The 23,256-nt window shown below is 36.4% G+C and overlaps 2 protein-coding genes across 5 annotated transcripts in view; one reads left to right on the forward strand and one right to left on the reverse strand.

The window, feature by feature from the left end:
• Nucleotides 1–23,256, forward strand: part of KCNH7 (potassium voltage-gated channel subfamily H member 7) — a 531,702-nt gene that overhangs the window by 279,792 nt on the left and 228,654 nt on the right. The window lies entirely within an intron of this gene.
• On the reverse strand, nt 2,620–4,666 carry LOC113903288 (dynein light chain 1, cytoplasmic-like). The gene has a single exon (XM_027559207.1). It carries the CDS (start codon nt 3,810–3,812, stop codon nt 3,450–3,452), a length of 363 nt encoding a protein of 120 aa, XP_027415008.1. The 5' UTR covers nt 3,813–4,666; the 3' UTR covers nt 2,620–3,449.

A 23,256-nucleotide genomic window follows, 5' to 3' on the forward strand; every position in this document is an offset into this window, starting at 1 on the left:
TTCCATCTCAATTTTTTTACCATTAAAATCAATAGTTGTTACTGTTTTATACCATCAGTGATTGTTTGGATCACCTTAAATTTTAACCATTTTCCCACCAATACCTTTTGAGTTTCATGTCTTTTATCTGAAATAATTTTATTTTAAGTAACTGAAAAATTTTAGTGCTTTAGCACTTTTTTCATTCACTGAAAAAAATGAAAATTCAATAGCAAATTATTAGTGCTGTTTTGACCTAAGTATATTTTTCCCTTGAGTAAAATTCTACTTGACAGCATTTTCTCTTAGTACATAGAACTGGTCCAATGTCTCCTAATTCTTAATGATGCTCTTGAGATGTTTACAGTCACTCTAATTATCGTCCTTTGGAGAAAAATCTGCCTTTCTTTTAGGCTGCTTTTGAAATACTTGTTCTATTTAGTGTTCTGTAGTTTCACCATGATGTTTTATATCTAACTATGTATTCCTCTTTATTTACTTGATTAAGATTTAGTAGCTTCCCTCAATCTGAAGATCCATGCTTTTTTTATTCTACAAAACATGTTTTTTTTTCTCTTTTACCTTTTTTCATTATATAGAATTTTTTATCAGAAGCCCAGTTAGATTCTCATTCACTCTTTCAAATCCATTAAGCACTGTCATATTTTTCATCTTGTGCCTCTGTGATAAATTCTGCATACTTCTTTAAAAACATAATATTTATTTATTAGCTATCCCTTTAGCTGGTATCTGGTAAACCTGTTATTTAAGCCTTCAATTGAATTTTAAATTTTAATTTATTAATATTCTTTATTTCTTTGTTATTTTTTTCTTCCAGTTTTCATGAGATAATTTACATAAAACACTGTGTAAGTTTAAGATGTTCAGCATAATAATTTGACTTACATACATCATGCAATGAGTACCATAATAAGTTTAGTAAACATCCATCATGTCATTCAGATACAAAATAAAAGAAAATGAAAACAAATTTCCTTATGATGAGAACTCTTAGAATTTACTCTCTTAACAACTTTCATACACAATATAGAGCAGCATCAGTTATATTAACCTTGTTGTACATTACATCCCTAATATGTATTTATCATATAACTTCTTTTTAAATTTATGACTGTCTTTGAAAAAGACATTGTTCTGTCCCATGTTTCACCCTATTTTTCTCTAAGCATTTTAAATATATGTGTGGTAGTTTGAGCATTCTTTGCCATTGTTTTTCTTTGGGATTGGAATGAAAACTGACCTTTTCCAGTCCTGTGGCCACTGTTGCATTTTCCAAATTTGCTGTTACATTCAGTAACTAAATTATTTGTTGTATTTGCAGGTCTTATTTTAATTGAGCATGTTGCTGATTCTTCCTCATGTATTTTGTAATTGTGTACTTGGGGTTCATGTTTGGCAGGGCTTATCTCTGGGATCCTTGAGACATTCTATTTCCTTCTGCCAGTGTCCTGTTCCAATATGAATCAATGAATACCAATCGCTGAGTATAATTTTTAATTTAGGGCCTCTAAAACCATCTACAGAGTATAGATTTGAACTTTAAACCCATGTAAATATAAGCTAACAATAATGGATTTTCAGGAGGACACATTTTTCCACTCAAGCTCAGCTCAAGATAGATGAATTCACTTGTGCTTGAGTTCATCTTTCACCAGGAGTCTAGTCTTTCATGGATCCTTCTTTGCATGGTGCTTTCTGGCCTAAGCTTATAGAACCATTAATACTTAGTCATTAAGATTGTGAAACCTTTCCAAAGCATCCAGGATGTCTACATCAGCTTTCATTCTGGATTTTAGCTTAACTTTTCACTCTTGATTCCTGGTTATTCCCCTTCCTCTCTTGGAAGCTTAGTTCTGAGTCTAAAATGAAGGTTTGCTATATTTTATCCAACATTCCTAGATACTTTGTACCCAGAATTTTTTGAATTATCTAATATGCCATAATGCCAAAAATGAAAGTGAAATTCTGTCCTTTCCAGGAGTTTGCCCAAATTCATGTCCATTGAATCGGTATATGTAACTCAGTGAAGCTATGAGCCATGCCATATAGAGCTACCCAAGGAGGACGGGTCATAGTAGAAAGTTCTGAGAGAACATGATCCACTGGAAGAGGGAATGGCAAACCACTCCATATACTAGCCATGAGAACCCCATGAACTGTGTAAAAAAGGTTTAACTTACACTGTGCTTAAATGTGCAAAGACAATACAACTCTTTTTTTCTCCCATTACTAACACTATCTTTTCCCTTAACCTCAAGCATACCACAGCTTTAGAATATTAATTTGATGCCTGATCCATTCAATTCTTTTCTTTTTCAACTCTGCAGTTTCAGTTAGTCCCTTTAAATAATGTTTGTTTTTGTTGCTGTTGTTGTTTAGTTACTAAGTCATTTCCAACTCTTTTGCGACCCCATGGAATGTCGCCCTCCAAGCTCCTCTGTCCATGGGATTTCCCAGCAAGAAGACAAGAGTTGGCTGCCATTTCCTTCTCCAGGGAATCCTCCCGACCCAGGGAATCCTCCCGACCCAGGGATCAAACCCTCATCTCCTGCATTGCAGGCGGATTCTTTACCACTGAGACACCAGGGAAGCCCTTAAATAGTTTATTGTCAAGGAAAACATTCTTTAAAAAAAAAAAAAATTCCTGAAAACTTTACTAAAATCACATGGAGGGCCGCTGTTCAAGAGCTTTTTCCTTTAAGACCACCTTTAACCTTTAGAGTATATTTTGGCCAAGGCAGGGGAGGGGAAATGTCTAGAGCCCAACAAATGTCTCACTAGCCCAACTTTCTCTCCAGCTTATTTACATTTTGCAGCCATAGAAAGCTTAAAGGAGTTCTACTACACATTCATCATCTCTGAGGCCTAAGGCCCAGAACACTCTATAGCAGTTATCCCAAAGAAGCACTTAAGTAATGTGTTTATCAGATTAGGAGTAAGAGTTAATCCAGTAGTTTCTCTGCCATGCATTTCTCAAGACACACTTCTGAGTAGTATTCTTCCATGCACAACAGGAACAGGATGGGCAAGAATGAAACTCAAATGTGTTGAACAGGCTAGTCTGTTACATCCCACAGAAACTTCAAGGAATCACCCCCACCAACCTACCCAAGATCAAATAATAGGCCATCTTCAACTTTATATTATTTGAACAAATGGTTATTAACACACACTTCTCCAACAGATTTATTTCTTTAAAGGAATGGATTTTGAAGAGAAAAAACATGAGGCAGGGAGGTGTGGAATAGAAAATAAATACAAATGTAAGCTGTTTTGCTAATTGCTTTATAACCACAAACTAGTACAGAGAATGCCCTCTACAAAACACAAGACAGGTTCAAAGGTGGAGGTGTTCCCTTAGGCAAGGCTGAAGGCTTCAGTCCCTGGTATTTGGAATTTAGGCTGCAGTCCTTGTTTTTGGATGGATCACTGGGTGTGTGGCAGTGCTTTTAACCAGATTTGAACAGGAGAATGGCCACTTGGCCCAAGAAGATAAAGTGTTTGGTTTCACGTGTCACGTAACTACCGAAGTTCCTCCCCACGATGCAGCGCCAGGTGGGGTTGTACTTCTTGTTGAACTCCTTGATACGGGCCGCAATGTCCTTCTCTATATTATATCTCTCCAATGCCTGAGTAGCACGCTCCACCAAGTCCTGTTGCATCTCCTTAGACATATCGGCGTTCTTGATCTCAGCCTTTCGGTCACCTATGGTTACCAAGGAGCAGGGGCTGGCCGATTGCAACAGTCTCCTGGGGGAGGGGCTGGCGAGGCTCACACCAGAGAGGGGGTCGCAACGGAAGCCTTGGCGCATCTTATTGTCAAGGAAAACATTCTTAATATCTCCTGTCTCTTAGCTCATTATTATTAGCTCACTTCCACCCGAGAATGGTGTCAAAGTATCAGAGAGCAGAGTATATCTTACAGAACCTTACAGAACAGTGTCCGAGAGCAACAGTCAAAGTCTAGAGGTGTGATGCCATCTCATGTCGCAGGCTAGGTCTCTTGTTCACTTGATTACAGATTACCCTGCTGGAACTCTTAGATAATGAGTAAGGCCTGTGTAGCTCAAGATTTTATCTCTCCAGTGCCATCACAGTGAGCCTTGTGGTAGGCTCCTTGGTTCTCAAATTTGCATCCTTGCCAAGTGGGACTGAAGATGACTTGAAGAGTTAAAACCTCAGGGTCATTAATTTTACTATCTTATTCTGTACTCCTCACTGATAAAAACTAGTGTGGTTTCTTTTCATGATCCCTACAGGATCATGTAGGATCTGAGTAGGCTCTGAAGTCCTCCTATGCTTCAGTTGTCTGACACACCTTCCCATTTTGGCCATTTCTATGCTTTTAGTGAACCTGGATTTCAAATCTGTTGTCTCACATAACAGTCTTATTTTTTGCATGTCTTTTAATACCTTCTATGACAAATCCTAATTCTTTTTAAAAAATTTATTTACTTTTGGCTGTGCTGGGTCTTCGTTGTTGTGTGGCTCTTCTCTAGTTGTGGCGAACTGAGGGCTACTACCTAGTTTGTGGTGCACCAGCTTCTCATTGTGGCAACTTCTTCTCTTGTGGAGCACAGGCTTTAGAATGCAGAGGATTCAGTAGTTATGACACATGGGCTCAGTAGTTATGGCTTCCAGGGTCTAGAGTACAGGCTCAATAGTTGTGGCACATGAACTTGTCTCACAGCATGTAGGATCTTCCCAGACCAAGAATCAAACCCATGTCTCCTGCATTAGCAGGTGGATTCTTTACCACTGAACCACCGGAGAAGCCCCGGCAAATCCTAATTCTTACCACATTTCTCACTCCTTACCTTTTGGCAAGCAAAGTGGAGGTCTCATACTCAGAAAAGCAAAAGAGAAAGCACATCAATAATTTTCAGAATATTAGCCCAATTATTGTATCAATACCTTATCAGTGACAAGATAAATGAAAATAAAAATTGCCAAATCACTGGTCTTTGTTTGCATGATATTATCAGCAAACTGGGACTAGGAAATTGAAAGATATTTTAATAAATTGTGGGTCACATGTAAGTTAATAAAATTAGGAATCTGTTGTTTCCAGAAATACACATATAAAAACAATTCTGTAACTACTTTTATTTTTGGCTCAAGGGCAATTTTAGTGACTTCAGCTGATCTCCCAGCATCCAAGGCTTTGGGAGAACAGAACTCCACAGAGGTAGTGCTTCTTGAAAACGATGTGGATAGACAGATCTAAGTGGGAAAAAGAACTCATTTAGCTGTCCCTAAAGGACCTGTATGTATTTATTGATTCATACAATAAAAACATAAATGTCCTCCTAAGCAATCAACTGAGGCTCCTTGCCTGGGCACTGTAACCACTCAAGTTATATTATTACCGTGTACTTTTCCAGTAGTTAAGAACAATGCTCCTCTATGATATAATTATATCATTATATCTAAGGATATAATGATCCTTAGACTTTTTGCAGCCCCGTGGATTGTAGCCTTCCAGGCCCCTCTGTCCATGGAATTCTCCTGGCAAAGATACTGGAGTGGCTTGCCATTTCCTTCTCCAGGGGATATTCCCAAACCAAGGATCGAAACAGGCTCTCTTACACTGCAGTCAGACTCTTTACCATTTGAGCCACCAGGGAAGCCCCATGCACTCTCTTGACCCTGTTTTCAACTTTCGGATGATATGTTCCTGTTTTCCTTTCCAAGTTCATTCGGATGTTCAGTTTAACCTGTCTTTCTTCTATAAAATTCTGGTGAGAGAAAGAGACACACAGTGAGTGTAACAATCCCCAACCCTCCCCCTCTTTTCCCCAGTACCCCCAATGCCCCCCGACCTGTCCATTCTCTTGAGGAGAGTGTAGAATCTCCATGCTCCTGGGGATGGTCTGCTTTGAGCCTGAACTAGACGGAATTAGGTTTGCATTCAGACTCTTCCAAACTCTAACTTTCTATCTGATTTGTCCCCAGCCCAGGGAAGCCTCCATTGTCTTATGAAGGAAGCTATATCACCTCTCTCTCAACCTCCACTCACTTGAACCCTTGATTCTTCCAGACTCATCCTTAGACTCACATCTCTTTCAGTTTTGGCTATTTCACTCCCCAATTCTCCTCTCCCTTTCCTTTCCTTTCTGCCTAATCTCCCTTCAAAAGGAGGAAGAAGCAATAAAAAGTTTGCCTTAACTTCATTTATGCACTCCTAGCACTTTCTCCCTTAACTAACGCATCTTGCCTCTGGGCCAAAATACCTAAAATACCCTCACAGCGAAATCCAAAAGAAATATCAATGAAAAGGTTGGGCTAAGTGATCTCTAAGGACACTTCTAGAGAAGAGTTCTATGACTTCATATGAGGTCAACAACATACAGAAAAATCCAAGCTAGTTCTCAAAAAAATTCTGTAAGTTTTGAGAATCTATTATTTGTGAAGTGATGAGTGAGAGAACTCAAATAAATAAATAAAGGATACATTCCCTAGTCTCCACAACTTCAATATTCAATATAGATGACCTACATGCAAGAAAAGTTAAATACTACTTGAGGAATCCATTCATTTAGTCATTCATTTATTCATGTTTTCTGGGGCTTTACTTAAGATAATGAAGTTCACAATTGCAAGGATCCACAATAGGGAGTGCAAAGGACACTTTGGTTCATGTAGGAAGAGTACCCAACCAACTCCCAGGTGGGAAAAAGGAATTGTCTTCTTGGAAAAAGTGTCCTTGCTGAAATTTGAAGACTCTGGGCATAACTCTGTGCGTGTGTGTGTGTGTGTGTGTGTGTGTACATGTATGCACTAGCATGCAGTTGAGCCATGATTAAATTGAATCAGAGCAGAACAATGATATGAGCAAGGAGAATCACACTTGTAAAGGTCCAGAAGTTAGAGTAAGAACACCTTCTTTTCAGAAAACTAATAATAGTTCAGTCTGTCTGGCTGGGGAACATTGGAATAGCAGTACAAAACCTTATAGTCACTTACAAGTCAGAAGCTAGCATGGAAAATACCAAGTGAAATGGCCAATGGTGTGAGGTAAATAAAATGTTATAACTTCAGAGGTTGATTACCATGTGTTACTTGGAAAGAGCTGCATCAACACATGTGGGGAGGCACCAATGATAAGGGATTTCTAGTAGATTTAATGGTGTGATCAAAGGCAATCAGAGAATGCATGAATTTTTCAGTGAACTGTAGGCAGGCCTCTTTGACTAAAGTCAGGGTATGAATAGAAATTCACTGGTCAAAATTTGACATCTCAAAATATACCTCCCTCTTATTGCTGAATAAAAAAAGAAGAATTTCAGTAGCTCCAAAAAGTCCCCCACTTGTGTGCGGGGAAGAATGGGAAATTGCACTAACTTAGAAAATGAGAGTGAACTGAATTCGACTCAGCACAAAACTGTGGCCACCGTATGCCCAGCTGCAGCCCACACTAGTAGTACCCTGGTTATAGCCTATAGTACAAACTTTAACACTATTAAAACAGGTTTCCTTTGGACTTGAGAGTACCAAATTCTGCCAGCTGCTTATTTCTCAACAGCTAATCACACCATCAACCCTTCACACAGAATCTCTACCTCTTCAGTGCAGAAGTGGAGTCCCCAGGGCTGGGCTATTCCTTTTTGTTCCCTGTGTGTAGATGTGGTCAATAAACAGAAGTCACATTCTGTCTTTGAAATATGGTTCTTTTTGTGAACACCCAAGTCAAGCCAACCCCCTATGCTAACTCGATTTGGGATCTAACATAGCAGAAGGAACCTAAGAAATATAAGTATGGAATATTTGTTAGGTTTAGAAACAGCTAAAGAAGTCAGATTTTATAAATTAAGAAACCTTGTAAGGCAGCACAGTCTATATTTTCAGAACTTTGTAATTATATTCATATTATCAAGCTGGCTGAATTTGTTAGACTGGAAGGAGATCAGTGTTTTTGTGTGTGTGTGTGAAGTCTAGTATTTTAAAACTTTATTTTTTTATTCGAAGATATGTGAAATATAAAATATTAACCATTATAAGTTTGGGAAATTATTTGAATAAACTACAGTGTATTTAGAATTTTCATTCAACTTCAGTATATAATTAAGGGCGTTGAAATATTGTTAATAACGATAATATCACACACCATATATTATTTTTCATTAATGTCTATTTGACGCAAATTAAAAACTAGGTATAATTCAAGGCTTTTTCTCTTATTCCAAACTTGTTTTCACTCAAACTTTAGCAGCTATGCAGTCAACTTCCTTCCTGATAATATACAAACCATTTTTTTAAATTAATTTTTATTGGAGTATAGTTGTTTTACAATGTTACTAGTTTTACTGTATAGGAAAATGAATCAGCCATACATATACATGTGTCTCCTCCCTCTTAGACTCCCTTCCCATTCAAGTAACCACAGTACACTAACTAGAGTTCACTGTGTTAAACAGTATGCTCTTGTTAGTTATTTATTTTACACATAATATCAATAGTGTATCTGTGTCAGTCCCAATCTCCCAATTCCTCCCACTCCTCTTCCCCACTTGGTATCTGTATATTTGTTCTCTTCATCTCCATTTCTGCTTTGCAAATAAGATCATGTATACTATTTTTCTATTAATTTTCAAAAATGTTTATTTTCCCAGTTGTAAAATAAATGTGTTATAGGCAAATAAAAACATGAAGGAAACATAATTTGTAATCTCATCACCCACAAATAATTACTGTTTATAGTCATTATTGTTTGTTAGTTTCACTTTTAGTCTTATATCTAATATGTATATGTTTGTATTTAAAATTTGAGGTCATTATATATTCATGTTTTAACAACGTTTTGTATTAGTGTTTGAACATTATTTTGTATTTATTAGTGTTTGAACATTATTTGTTTGAACAAAATTGAAAACTATCAATTTTAGTAGTATCAGGCTATCAGTTTTTTCCATTAAAATTAATATTTACTAGATATATTTATTCACATCTATTGTTTAAGGTTCTGATTATTTTAATAAGATAGATATCTAGGTGAATTACTGAATCAAAATATATGAACCTTAAAGGTTATCTTAACAGAGTGAAGTAAGCCAGAAAGAAAAGCACCAATACAGTATACTAACGCATATATATGGAATTTAGAAAGATGGTAACAATACCTGTATACGAGACAGCAAAAGAGACACTGATGTATAGATCAGTCTTTTGGACTCTGTGGGAGAGGGAGAGGGTGGGATGATTTGGGAGAATGGCATTGAAACATGTATAATATCATGTATGAAACGAGTCACCAGTCCAGGTTCGATGCATGATACTGGATGCTTGGGGCTGGTGCACTGGGACGACCCAGAGGGATGGTACGGGGAGGGAGGAGGGAGGAGGGTTCAGGATGGGGAACACATGTATACCTGTGGCAGATTCTTTTTGATATATGGCAAAACCAATACAATATTGTAAAGTTAAATAAAATAAAAATTAAAAAAACAAAACAATTTATTCTCAGGTGTATGAGCCTGCAATCCTCAATAGCACTGTGTATTTATTTTGGTTATAATGATGGTCAGAAAATGATCATCTGCTCAAATTTACATTGATATGATAATAGTGAGGTGGAACATTTTTCATACTTAAAAGTCGTTTGTATTGCTTCTATTAACTGTTCATATCATTTAGTATATCTGTCTCTTGGATGAACTGAATGGAATTTAGAATTTAAAACACTGAGCTGAAAAAATAATTTAAAAAATGATAACAGTAAATGCCACCTTTTAATTAAATGAATACTTAAAAATTAATCAAGTTTTAATTTGCTCTCAGTTAACTCAATGAGGATTTTAATTAACACAACAGTTTTTAACTAGTTTGGTCTTTTTTTTTTTTTTTAAGCTTGGCTTTTACTTTTGAAATCCTAAACTGCATTTCTCACTGAAGATTTGTACATTGTTAGAGCTTTCTTTCACTTCACGCCCTTTGTTCCAGACTACCTCGCCCATGCCATACACTCAAGCCTATTACCTCGGAGCAGCAAAAAAAGATCTGAAAAAAAAATATTCATGAGTCAGAGGGAAAAAAAATCTTTAAAAATAGATTTTAAAGGTAGTGAGAGGGATTTATTTATACGGAAAGGGACCCTCTACTGTGTAGTCAGCCATTGCTAATAAAATCTTTCCAGAACAGAATATTAATCTTTTTAGCACAACTGAAATAAAGAAAAACTACCATGCAAGCAATTTGGTAAAAAGGTGTTTACTGTGCCCACCTAATATATTAACAGAGCAATACAAAAAGTTTTGGTAAGTTGAAGTAAATCTTGAGTCATTATCCTAAATCCTAGGTGTGTGTAAGCTGTAAGTGGAACCCTAGATTTCTGTGGAATTTTTCTCACTGACTTTGTTAAGGGTCTCTTTTAATAATGAGGAAAGCAAATTATCCAGGTAAGAGGAATGGTGCAAGCTTACAAGGGAAAAAGGTCAAAGCTGAAAACTGAGACTTGACAACCAGAATGTCTGTAGACATTTAGAATATTATCCATTAGAGAAATGATGTGGGGTTCAAATGAAAGCAGGATTTTAGTGCTCACATCTGTCACCTTCTAGGCACCTAGAAATCACAACAAGGAAATTCTTTCAAAACAGTGAGGGTTTTGCATTTTCCTAGGGATCTGAAGAATAAAAATGCATTCTGTATTCCTTTCCCATAGATTTTTAGTTGTTACTTTTTTGGCATCTTTTTACTGCTGCTGCTGCTAAGTCACTTCAGTCGTGTCTGACTCTGTGTGACCCCAGAGATGGCAGCCCACCAGGCTCCCCCGTCCCTGGGATTCTCCAGGCAAGAACACTGGAGTGGGTTGCCATTTCCTTCTCCAATGCATGAAAGTGAAAAGTGAAAGGGAAGTCTCTCAGTCGTGTCCAACTCTTAGCAACCCCATGGACTGTAGCCTTCCAGGCTCCTCGATCCGTGGGATTTTTCAGGCATGAGTACTGGAGTGGGGTGCCATTGCCTTCTCCAATTATAAGTTTGATAGCTGCTAAAACAAGAATCCTAATCAGATTTAACAAACCCTCTCTGAAATGATTTATCTTGTCATAGCTATAGAGCAGACTAAATTGAAAAGCAAAATTAATCTGCTTCTATAAAGGTGAACTCTAGCCTATCATGTAGTCCGTGACAGTAATTAATGCTGCTTTAGCTTTCTTTCTGAGCTCAGCCCAAGAAACTAGTAATAATTTAGGTATGTGAATGTGTTGAGTTTCATTCATTTCAACCACACAGGATGAGGAGAGATTGGCATGTTTACACACTTTCAACTTCTCCCAAGAAAATGAAGCTTCTGGTAGGCATTTCCTCTTTGCAATTCTCATTTCAGTTTCATGTAAAATTAGATACTTTTCTATTTCCTGATAGGAAAAAAAGAATTAATCAGGAACCTCTATGGCAGCTTATAAAAACGTTGATAATAAATTGATGATATTTTAGGACTAACGTGAAAAAAATACTACATATTTGAGGTTGTTTTCCCTTATGTACTACTATTTTTTAAGATAGATAGGTAAAAACAATATTTTTAGCTGTTCATCAACACTCAGTTATGTTATACTGATCCTGAAACCCAGCTCTTAGTATAAAAAAATAGGGAGAGGGACTCCTTTCCTGCTTGACAGGTCAAGTTGATGTGATTTTCCTTTTTGCTGAAGCAACAATATCTCAAGTAATAGCTTGAAAAAAGAGAGGATGCTATGAAGAATTTAGAGAAAGTAAAATTAAAAATTCATTAAGATTTGAGGTGAGGCAAAGGTGAAGAAGAGGAATGCTCCCAGAGTAACTGCCCTGCTTCTGTTTTAGACACTGGACAGCTAAAGGCACCTTTTGTAAGAATAGGAAGTACAGTAAGAGGAAGAAATTAGACACGAGAACGAATAGTGCAGCTTTGGATATATTGTTTAGAAAGCGTGTGTGGAAGAGGTAGTCTGTTATTCATGTGGGTGTCTGAGAGAGGTCTGGGTGACGAAATAGATCTGGGAAAGCTCAACACCTAAAAGGTCGTGAATCCATAGGATTGAGTGGGGACAGTACAGCAGAAAGGCCATGGTTTACAAATCAGTGCTTATTATCTCAATGAAAAATATATTTTTTAAAAATTTTGGGGCCAATGAACAATCCATTATTGAACCCAAAAGTGGGTTTTATAGAATGTCCATATCTTCTTCTTACTATCTTTCTTGTTCATCAATCATGAACAACATAAATTTATTAAATTCTTAAAGAGAGAAGGAGGCCAACAGGCATAATGTGGGAAAATATGTGCCTTCTTCTTGAATCAAATTTGAAAAAAAATGCCTAGTGTAAAACACAACTCTCTCTGGCTAAGTGTGTAAATTCTCATGTATGAATGTGTTTGCCATTCCTCCATTTTCATGTCAATGAAAGAAGAATCAAAAACTCATTGAAATCTTATTTTAAGGTATACATATTTAACTGTTGGTATTATCCTACTATCTATGAGAAATATAAGCAGCACTGCATGTTTGTGTTATATATATTTTTAAACAATACTAAAATTATTAAGGAATGATAAGTTAGTTTATCAACCCTGGCACTAAATTTTTAAATTCTAGCTGAAGACTAGACTAAAGGTGCGGTTTAACCATAAAACACATAAAGAATAGGAAAAAAAGTAATCTGGAATAGAGATATTTTCTGAAAGCTCATAGCTTGTTTCTTAAATGGAAGTGTGTGAAAAAATATCTAGAACCTCTATAAATTCTGTTATTTTTCTTGAGGAGAATAAAAATAATATTCCTCAACCACTTCTGACACCTTTCATTAAATATTTAAAAATATATAATAAAAAGACATTCTTGGGCAGATGAATAATAAAAGTATGATATTTATATGGAAACAAAAGTCAGTCTTCCAGAAATACAACAAATCTGAGAACAAAATGAAAATTTGGGTGCATTGTCAGTGCTTCCATAGAGTATAGATTTTTTTGAAAACAATAAAGAGTAAAATAACCATGTTCTATTTTATTGTCATATTTTATCTGTTTGGAATCTATTTAAACTCTTTCTACTTGTAGGGTTTTAGCTCTCACTTGAGACACTCCTGTTGCAAGTTTCTTTCTGAGCCATATAATTTCTAATCAAATTATTGAACCTTGTTCACCCATTTGGAAGTAGAGAATAAAAGAAAATGAAATTGCGTTTTTTTTTTTCAGAATATTGTAATAGATTCTTCCATGGGTTTCCTGCTGCACTGTCACGTCAGTCCCCTCGTCTGCAACGACCTTCATGTCCTGGTGGACACTTTCAGTTCTAGTTCCTTTCCTATTCAGATCCAGGAGCACTTAATTTTTCCATGTCTGGCTTATAATATTTGGAATATAGATTTCTTTACATTTACAACAGAAGTTTTCTCACTTCTTTTTCCTAAATTCTGCATTAATCTTCTTGTCGGTGAACATAAATTCATAAAATACTTCAAACTGTTCATTCTTGATAAAAGTTAAAGAGATCATGTCAAGGTTATTATGGAAAATAACATGCGATCTATTGTTTAACACATGTAAGGGAGAATACGTACACCCAAAAGTTTGCAATATTTCATTTAACTTGATAAAATAAAGTTCAAAGCTTTACATTGATTAGCTATGACTGAGTGCATCCTTCATTGTACAGATAATTACATGAATTACTAACCTTCAAAGAAGACAAGTTAGAATAAACTTTGTCACTGATGGGCCAAATAAAAAGTTAAAAGAGATTAATTGTATGGTTTGTTAGAGAATGTGACATTTAAGTATAAATTGAAAAATGAATGGCAAGATCATTAAAGGTCACTTGTGCCCTTACTTAGATGTTTAGCCTGAAAAATGTTAAAAACACCAAAAAAAAAAAAAAAAAGTATTTTTAATTGGGAAGTCAGAAAGAGGAAATGTACTCAAATGAGTGCTGATGAAATAAATTAGAGTTGAATGCCAAGAATCCAGGAGGGTGGACACACAGGCTCATCTTAAATGAAAGGCTCTCTGGTCAGCTGATATCGTTTGTCCTTATATCTGTACACCACTGGCCACCAGGTCACAAATTTTCACTTGATCTTACTGAAAACACATACTCTTCTTCAACCAGCTGGTGGAGCAGAACTCCAACAAAGTAATATTCTCTCAAGCCTTTTGATATGAATAATATGAGTTACATTTTCTTTCTTTTTTTTTTTCTTTTGGATATGTTCTCATTCAATCTTAGAGCAAAAAGGAACTTTAAAAACCATCTAGTTCAGACACAATAGCATCCATAGTATCATTTCCTTCTTTTTGTCCTCTCACGGGAGAGGTCACTGCTTCCTGTAACATTCTTTCCCATGAAACAGAATCCAATTCACAATTTGCAGCGGAGCACTTAAGGGCAGCCACTTTCTATCAATTGGTACTCCAGGTAAAAACCACCTGCTGTACCTAATCTAGTCCAAATTTCCATTTTACAGTGAAAGAAACAGAAATCCAAAACTCATTTGCAACTGGGTTGGAGAGTCAATCTATAATTTTGAAAGCAAATTGCTCTAAATAGGAAGTAAAACTTTAATCACCTTTGCTCAAATTCCTGAGTGAAACCATATGAGTAGAATTGTTTGATACAGAGTTAGCAATTTGAAAGACTCCTTTTATCATTTTACTGTACACAATAGAGCATTTAGGAGATTGTGACTGAAACTGATTCTTCTCATGTGGGCAAAATAAAGTTTTCCTAAATACTGGGCAACATGCTGCTTGTCTTGCAAATCAAGAGAACAGTAAATTTGGCAGAGGCAAAAATTTTCCACCCTCAAATTACCTGGTTTGTCCATGAAATAATATCCAAGTAGGGTACAATGGTTTATAAAGTGCTCTGAAGGAAAATGCACCCCTCCCCCCACCAAGGGTAATCACATTCCTATATCATTTTGGTCTCATTTAACTTAGAGAGACTTGTAGTTTTCTTCCTCTGAGGCTTATGACGGAAAATAAAGCAATCATGGGAATTTAAGAATAACACAGTGTACAACCATCGCCCCTAAGCCCTTAACAAGTGATATTCTGCAGAGAGCAGTCCTGGATGCATTTAACATCTCTACATGTGATTGATTATGAGCTGGAGAGAGTAGTCATTAAATCTGCCAAGTACATCACATCATCAGGATGGGTGAGCACCTTGAAAGACAGGATTAGAATTAAAAATGACCTTGACAGTTTGAAAAATGATTACAAGCAAATGAAATTGAGTTCCCTAAAATCAACGGTGCAGCAACATACTTACAACACCCCAGACTGCACAAATCAAGTTTGAAGTGGATAGTTGAGCAGATGGTGGTGGTTACCTAGTGAGTTGTAAACTGTACTTTGGTTGACTTTGTTCTGCTGACCAAAAAGCACATGTACAATCAAATATTCGATGAAGTCTAGTATATAGTTTTATTCATGAACTAATGCAGATTAATCATTAAGCAGAGAGTGAAGAAGAACTAAGGAACCTCTTGATGAAAGTGAAACAGGAGAGTGAAAAAGCTGACTTAAAACTCAATATTCAAAAAATGAAGATCATGGCATCTGGTCCCATCACTTCATGGCAAATAAATAGGGAAAAAGTGGAAACAGTGACAGATTTTATCTTCTTGGGCTCAAAAATCACTGTGGACAGTGACTGTAGCCATGAAATTAAAAGATGCTCCTTGGAAGGAAAGCTATGACAAACCTAGACAGCATATTAAAAAGCAGAAATATCACTTTGTCAACAAAGGTCCGTATAGTCAAAGTCATGTGACTTTTTTCCAGTAGTCATGTATGGATGTGAGAATTGGACCATAAAGAGAGCTGAGCACTGAAGAACTGATGCTTCTGAACTGTGGTGTTGGAGAAGACTCTTGAGAGTCCCCTGGACTACAGGATCAAATCAGTCAATCCTAAAGGAAATCAGTCCTGAATATTCATTGGAAGGAATGATGCTGAAGCTGAAACTCCAATACTTTGGCCTCCTGATGCAAAGAACTGACTCACTGGAAAAGGCCCTGATGCTGGTAGAGATTGAAGAAGGAGGAGAAGGGGATGACAAAGAATGAGATGGTTGGATGGCATCACCGACTCAATGGACATGAGTTTGAGAAACATCTGGGAGTTGGTGAGGGACAGGGAAGCCTGGCGTGCTGCAGTCCATGGGGTCGCAAAGAGTCAGACATGACTAAGCAACTGAACTGAACTGAACATCAGTAGGTTTTTCCAGTAGTCATGTATGGATGTGAGGGTTGGAGTATAAAGAAGACTGAGTGCCAAAGAACTGATGTTTTCGAATTGCGGTGCTAGAGAAAACTCTTGAGAGTCCCTTGACTGCAAGGAGATAAAATCAGTCAACCCTAAAGGAAATTAGGGTTGACTGAATATTCATTCAGTCATTGAATTTTCATTGGAAGGACTGATGTTAAAGCTGAATATTCATTGGAAGGACTGATGTTAAAGCTCTGACACTTTGGCTACCTAATGTAAAGAGCCAACTCATTGGAAAAGACCCTGCTGCTGGGTAAGATTGAGGACAGGAGGAGAAGCAGGTAACAGAGGATGAGATGCTTGGATGACATCAGCGACTCAATGGGCATGAGTTTGAGCAAACTCCAGAACAGTGAAAGAGAAGCCTGGGGCACTGTAGTCCATGGAGTGCAAATAGTCAAACATGACTTAGCAACTGAACAACAACATTCCCAATGTAATTTATGAGGTATATAAACCCTAGAAACCCTGGAAAAAAATCAGAGGCCTAGGACGAAAATAATTGCAAGGAACATAGAAAAAGTAAGGAAATGTTAACAAAAAGAATTTGGAAATATTGTGAGTGGAAGCTGTCCAAAGAGATGTGAGAAAATATGTTAAATAAGATTGTAAAGGATTTAGGCCATAAATAAAACGGTCTTGCATGCTATAAACTCTGACTTGATTTTGAAATGTTCTTTCCTAGAGATGATATCAATACAGACTATTAATTTACAGCTTTGCCTGAATTCAACAGTGCAAAAAAAACATAGGATTCTGTGATCTCGAAAGGGTGTAATATTTATGTGGATTTTTACTTTCTCTCTCTGAAGAAATGCTAATTTGTAAGAATAGTTTGAGTTGCATAACTTTCATAATTAGTGATTACAGAATTATTACTCCAGCTACTGAAAAATTATAAAATTCTTTCACAACTTTCATAAAGTTTTTTACTCTTATTTTTTACTCTTATTTGATGTAGAACATCACAAAGAATATGTGACATTCCTTAGCAATGCTGATACCCCATCGTATCTCTGGTATGTACTGTAAGAAAAACTGGTGTAGAATCTTCTGTATTATCTGCAAAACTTTAAACCTAAAAAAAGACTTTTAACCTAACCCCGTCAATCACTTCACTTGGCAAATATAATATAGTGACACTTTTAATAATGGTAAATACATGAAGTGATAGCCATACAATTCTCTTCTGTGTGCAGTGACATTTTTTAATTGGCCAAATAACTCAGTAGAGGAATGTTTAAGTTTGTTTAAATGTAAATAAAATATATAGCTGTATTTTTTTAATATCATGATTTTTAAATACTGTATTTCTTAAATATCTGCTCCTGCTGTTTAGTTGCTAAGTCTTGTCTGACACTTTGCAACCCCATGGACTGTAGCTTTCCAGGTCCTGTGTGCAGTTTCCCAGGCAAGAATACTGAAGTGGATTGCTGTTTCCTTTTCCAGGGGATCTTCCAAACCCAGGGATGGAACCTGAGTCTCCTGCTTGGCAGGTGGATTCTTTACTACTGAGCCACCTGGGAAGCCTTCTAAAATACCTATAGGGATTTTTATTTTTTTATTTTTTTGCCACAAATACACTGGATTCTAGCAGTTCAAAAGACTATTTATGTATTTGAATATCTGTAGATTATATTTGCATTTAATATCCTTCAGGTGATTCTTTGTATAATTATAGGGATTTTCCTCACTGTGTCCTTAACTTGCTGTAAAATGTCACTTTTTTGCAAGATTTCATCTCTTTTGTTGCATCCTTAGCTTATAAACAAAGAAAAGCTCTATGGTAACTTCCACATTAACTTCATAGAAGGAATCACCCAAATTCCTGTTTAGCACACAGCTGGATTCTGAATAATTTAACTTGTGTATACAGTGTTGGTTTCAGTAGCTTCCTTACCATGGGAGAAATATTGATATCTGCAGCACTGGCTGTTTCCTTGACATGAGAGTAAGAAGAAAGAAGGAGTAAGAGAACAATGAATACGGGTACAGGGTGGACAAAGAGGCAGGGGATTGCTTGGAAATACTAGGATTTAGGGGTCAAAATGATCTCTGGGAAATAGTACCTGAAAAGAATTCTAACTTAGATTTCATCACAATTTACATATCCAATTCAAGGAATATTTGACAGTATCTTATTTCCAATAATAAGAAAAAATAGATTTCCTAAAATGTTAATTTGGTTGGGCTACATTCTCATTCCCTTGCCCTCATCTCAGTGTTCACCCTCAGTAAGAAACCTTGCTCGGGCTGAGAAGGAATGGAATATGAGAGAGAGAGATTGACAAAGATTGAACATGTCTGAAGCAACTGCACGAAGCCAGTAGTTCCAAGAGGACTATTCACTGCTTATTAGATAACATCTCTGTGAGTTAAACTATAATCTTCTTCTGAAAGACAGTGATAGGGTTGTGCCCACTCCTTCCTCCAATTCTCAAGGCCTTCACAGATTACAAGTCCAATTTGGAATACAATAAAGTAGACGAATGCTATACAACCAGAGAAAACTGCAGCAGATTGAGAGAAAATCAGGTTCCAAAAGGTCATGGAAGACAGAAATTCCTGCTCAGTGTGACTCTACTAAGGCCATAGTCCTTTCCTCATTCTTCATACGTAGGGTTAGCCAATCAAGTGCAAGACAGGAAACTTAACACTTGACAGTTACACAATAATTGAATGAACGTGCACAATATCTGAGTTTGTCCTTGGGTATTTTGAGGTATATTGAGTCAATAAACATATACATTGGTATGTATTGAAGTTAATTTGATTCAACTATCTCTCCTTAGTTATGAGATTGAATCTTTGAGAAACAAACAAACAAAAGCAGGCTTATTTTCATTTAGGAATGAGAACTCTGCAAACTGAAAAACATCAAATAGGAATATGGCCCTATTGTTGTGATTAGTTATCAGGACTGAAGATTTGCCCAGAAATCAGGAAAAAAGGTGGAAAATCATATTATCACAGATGAGAAGTGACAATTCTTATACCTGCCCAACCAACTCAAACTTAAACAAAGAACAGTATTAAAGATGATATTTCAGAATTACATAGGATGCCTTTTCTGGAAACAAAAATTGCTACCAGTGTTAAATTGGGCCACATTTTTTCTAAGTTTTCAGGTTTTACTAGGCTAGACTAAGGTTGACTACATTACTGTAGGCATTTAGAAATGTTCAATGCATTGGAGAAGGAAATGGCAACCCACTCCAGTACCTGGAGAATCCCAGGGACGGGGGAGCCTGGTGGGCTGCCGTCTGTGGGGTTGCACAGAGTCGGACACGACTGAAGCGACACAGCAGCAGCAGCAGCAACATCCCTACTCCCTCCGCCATACAGAATACCTGTCAATTCTGTCTGCCTATATTATTATCTCTATTATACTAAGAAGAAAAGCAAAGTTATTTGGTTATATCAAAACAAATTTTTAAATATAATTCCCATTACTTATGCCAAGGGTCAGAAAATCAAGGTCCTTGGGCCAAATTCAGTCTGCAGCCTATTGTTTTATATGGCCCTAGAAATATGAATGATTTTTACATTTTCAAGGGATTATTTTTTTAAAACATTATGCAGTGACAGATTTTATGTCATCCACAAAAACTAAAATATTTGCTCTGCAGCCTTTTACCTGGCTATTAATAATATAGTGCCTTTAAAATCAACTTAAGTGGTTGACTATTAGTAAATTCAATGATTTGAATAAAAATGGAATGTTTAAACCTAGAAAATAGAAATGGAATACAGATACTCATTTAATGTACAAAATGCTATATAATATGCTTCTGATGTAATTATGATTTGATCATTCAATATGACATAATGAATTCATTAATGTAATGTCAAAAACACATCAGTATTTGAATATCCAGAAGAAAAAAGCTTTTCTGTTTGTAAATTTGTCTGGCTCAACAAAAGAAAAAAATTTATAAGACAAACTTTTGCCAGTAAAGTCAAGAAATAGAAGCCACAAAATAAAATACATGTATGTGTGTAAATATATGTGAATATCATCATAATTACAGATATACAAATAAAGTAGTATTACATTGTCCAATAAATAAATAAAGGTCACTGCAGGGAAAGATTGTAAGCATTAGCTGCAGTCAATTTTTGCAGCTTTCATCTGTAAAAATTGATCTGTTGAGCCAGATCTTGATACTTTTTCTTGCTGTTAAATATCTAAGCTTGCCCCTTGTCCCTAGCTAAGAATCCAGTTTTTCCAAAACACATTAGATTTTTGTGGAAAGACCAGTCACAGAGAAAACCTGATAAAATGAGAATGCTCACTGTTTTTCCATTTTCCCTGACACTTGCCAGGGGACTATATTTACTAGGCTGGACTCTCCAGTACTTAATGATGTCCTCCCTGCCTCTGATGGCTTTCACCTCTTTCCTTGCCAATGTACTTACAAACACATCAGCCTCCTTGCCTCAATATAACTCTGGTGCTGATTGCAGATTGTGGGTGAAACCTCTGTCTATCAGGAGACTAGGAATAGATCAGGACACTCAGCACAACTCTGAATTAAGTAACCTTTCAGCTGTGAAAGACTTGAATCACCCCACCAACTTCACACACTATTCTTAACTGTTTCTTTGTCAGTATTTTTGTTAAAGGGAAAAAGATTAGGATGCTTCCTCCCTTTCTCTGTCTCTGTCTCTCTGTCAATCTAGTAGAAAGAAAAATAGAACATGGACTATAAAGTCCATAGATTCTGCATGAGATGTTCCCTATTACCTCAACATTCACAAATCTTCATCCAGTTTCTCAGAAAGTGTATTAACTGTTGTATGTAACCAGCTGCCTTAGAACACTGAACCGAGGAGTGTAATCTGTGAAAGGAAGAGAAAACAGTGCTAACAGGAATAACAGGTGTGTTGATTCTTATTTGAGGAAAAAGAAATTGTTAACAGTGAGGGTTTAGATTTCAAAAATGAAAATAAAAATTCTCTACTTCTGATAAGAAAAAGCAAAGTCCCAACCATAATTTAAGTGTCAAAGATGGAAAAATAGTCTATAGACTTTATGTAACAAATACCTACAGTTACCCATTTTTAACATAGACAAACTATGAGACCTAAGTTCCTTGATGACATATTGAGAGTTAGTTGTCCAGCCAATTTTGAGAGCTAACCTATGACTTATTTAATTGGTTAGCTCTTCACAACTGTGAAGACTGGCTATTTCTTTTCATACCATATGTGGTTTCTATCTTGCTTTTTATATCTCCCACAAAATATCTGTAGTTGTTTAATTCTGGAGAAAAATCACTTTTGTAAAGGTGGGATTCTGAAATAAGCAGAATGACTAGAGGTTATATATGTTTTAAAGTAAATAATTATCGAGCTCTTGTTATATACTTATAATATGGCTGGACACAGATATATAGACTGCAGAGACATATGTGAAAGAGTTCCCTTGCCCTGGGGTAATTACATTCCAGTGTGAGATACAGACAATAAATAATACTAAAAGAAATACATAATTTCAGATAATGTGACATGGATAATAAATTGAATGATATACAAAGAAAATAAGCATTGGGGGAGGTGCTTTGGTTGTTCAAGAAGATTGTCCTGAGAAGGTGAAAGTCTTAACAGAGCGTTGAAGGTAGAGATAGAACTAGCTATTGAAGAGCTGAGGAAATGTATTTGAAGGAGAGGGACCAGCAAATATCCATGGGTGGAAATTGAGGTTGGACATGTTCCAGGAACAGAAAATTGATTGTGCTTGAAATAGTGAGTAGGGATGAACATAATTAAGATGAGGACAGATGGTAGACAAGGGCCAGATCCTGGTCCTTTGGGGCTGGGATTAGGAGTTTGAATTTTATTCTTGGTTTATTGAGAAACCATTGGAGTGCTTTAAAGACATACTTTAACTTAAATATTTTAAAAATTATTCCGGCAAAGGTTCTAAAAAAGTAGGTCAGATGAAGGAAGAGTAGAAATGAGGCTATACAGTCATCTAGGCTACATAGGTAGTCACTAGAGTGATGATAGTTGAAATGGAGATTGATAAGTGGATTTAGCATGTATTTTGGAAATATAACCTAAAGACTTGCAGCTGATAGATTGAACAGAGACCTTTGTGCTGGTAATTTGGATGACAGGAAAAGAATGGACTCCAGTGTTTGCCATGAGCATGAGGAAGGCTAGAGAACATAGCCTTGCACTTCTGTCCCTTTGCTATTTTCCTGGACCTAAGTCCCCTTCTTTGTCATCTTCCAATCCACTTCCAATTAGGCATTGATTCATTTAGATCCACATAACCCTAGTCTCTTTCCTATGTTAGAGCTAACGTAAATCTCAAAGTCTTCTTCTGATTTTGTTTCCCATTGCGGTTTTTACAATATTTGCACTCTTTCCTCACCCCAGCTGTTGCATTTACCAGAATTTCAGGAGGTGCAGCTCTCCTCCCGCACAGATGCATCAGAATAAATGCCTAGCACAGGATGTCTTCTTTCCTGCCAGGCTGTGGTTGGGAACTTTCAAAGTTGCTTTGATTTTCCTGGGACAGACTATCTTCAGGTGTACTTCTACACCTATAAAATACTCTAAAAGTCCATTTTCTCCAATTGCATTGGTGTTCTATACTTGAATGTCTCCTTTCCCTCCTATGCTCTCCTATTCCATCCAGACTACATATTTAGTGCCCATCTTGGATTTTATCATTTAACTAACATCTTTTGTATTGAATAGCTAGTCTAGCTTTTCATATTACATGTGTGTTTTCTTTTTTATTTTGCATTTTTCCTTTATTCATTCCTCAATGCATCAGTTCTTATCTGCACATACAAATACTTTAACAACAACATACTGCATGTTTAATGGATTATGAGTGTCCATGAATGTACCACAGTAAATAATAGAGTTAAGAGCAGTAATGGCAATTTATAAATCATCTTTGTAGTTATCTTTTCTATCAAAATCCATTCAAGTATGAAATCTGAAAGTAGTTTCTTCTCATGTTAAATCCATGTTTGTTTGAT

Source organism: Bos indicus x Bos taurus, chromosome 2 (genome assembly GCF_003369695.1).
Source record: "Bos indicus x Bos taurus breed Angus x Brahman F1 hybrid chromosome 2, Bos_hybrid_MaternalHap_v2.0, whole genome shotgun sequence".
Taxonomy (NCBI): domain Eukaryota; kingdom Metazoa; phylum Chordata; class Mammalia; order Artiodactyla; family Bovidae; genus Bos; species Bos indicus x Bos taurus.

Excerpts from the sequence above, each read along its gene's own strand:
- LOC113903288 (XM_027559207.1), bottom strand. The coding sequence starts at position 3,812 with ATGCGCCAAGGCTTCCGTTGCGACCCCCTCTCTGGTGTGAGCCTCGCC.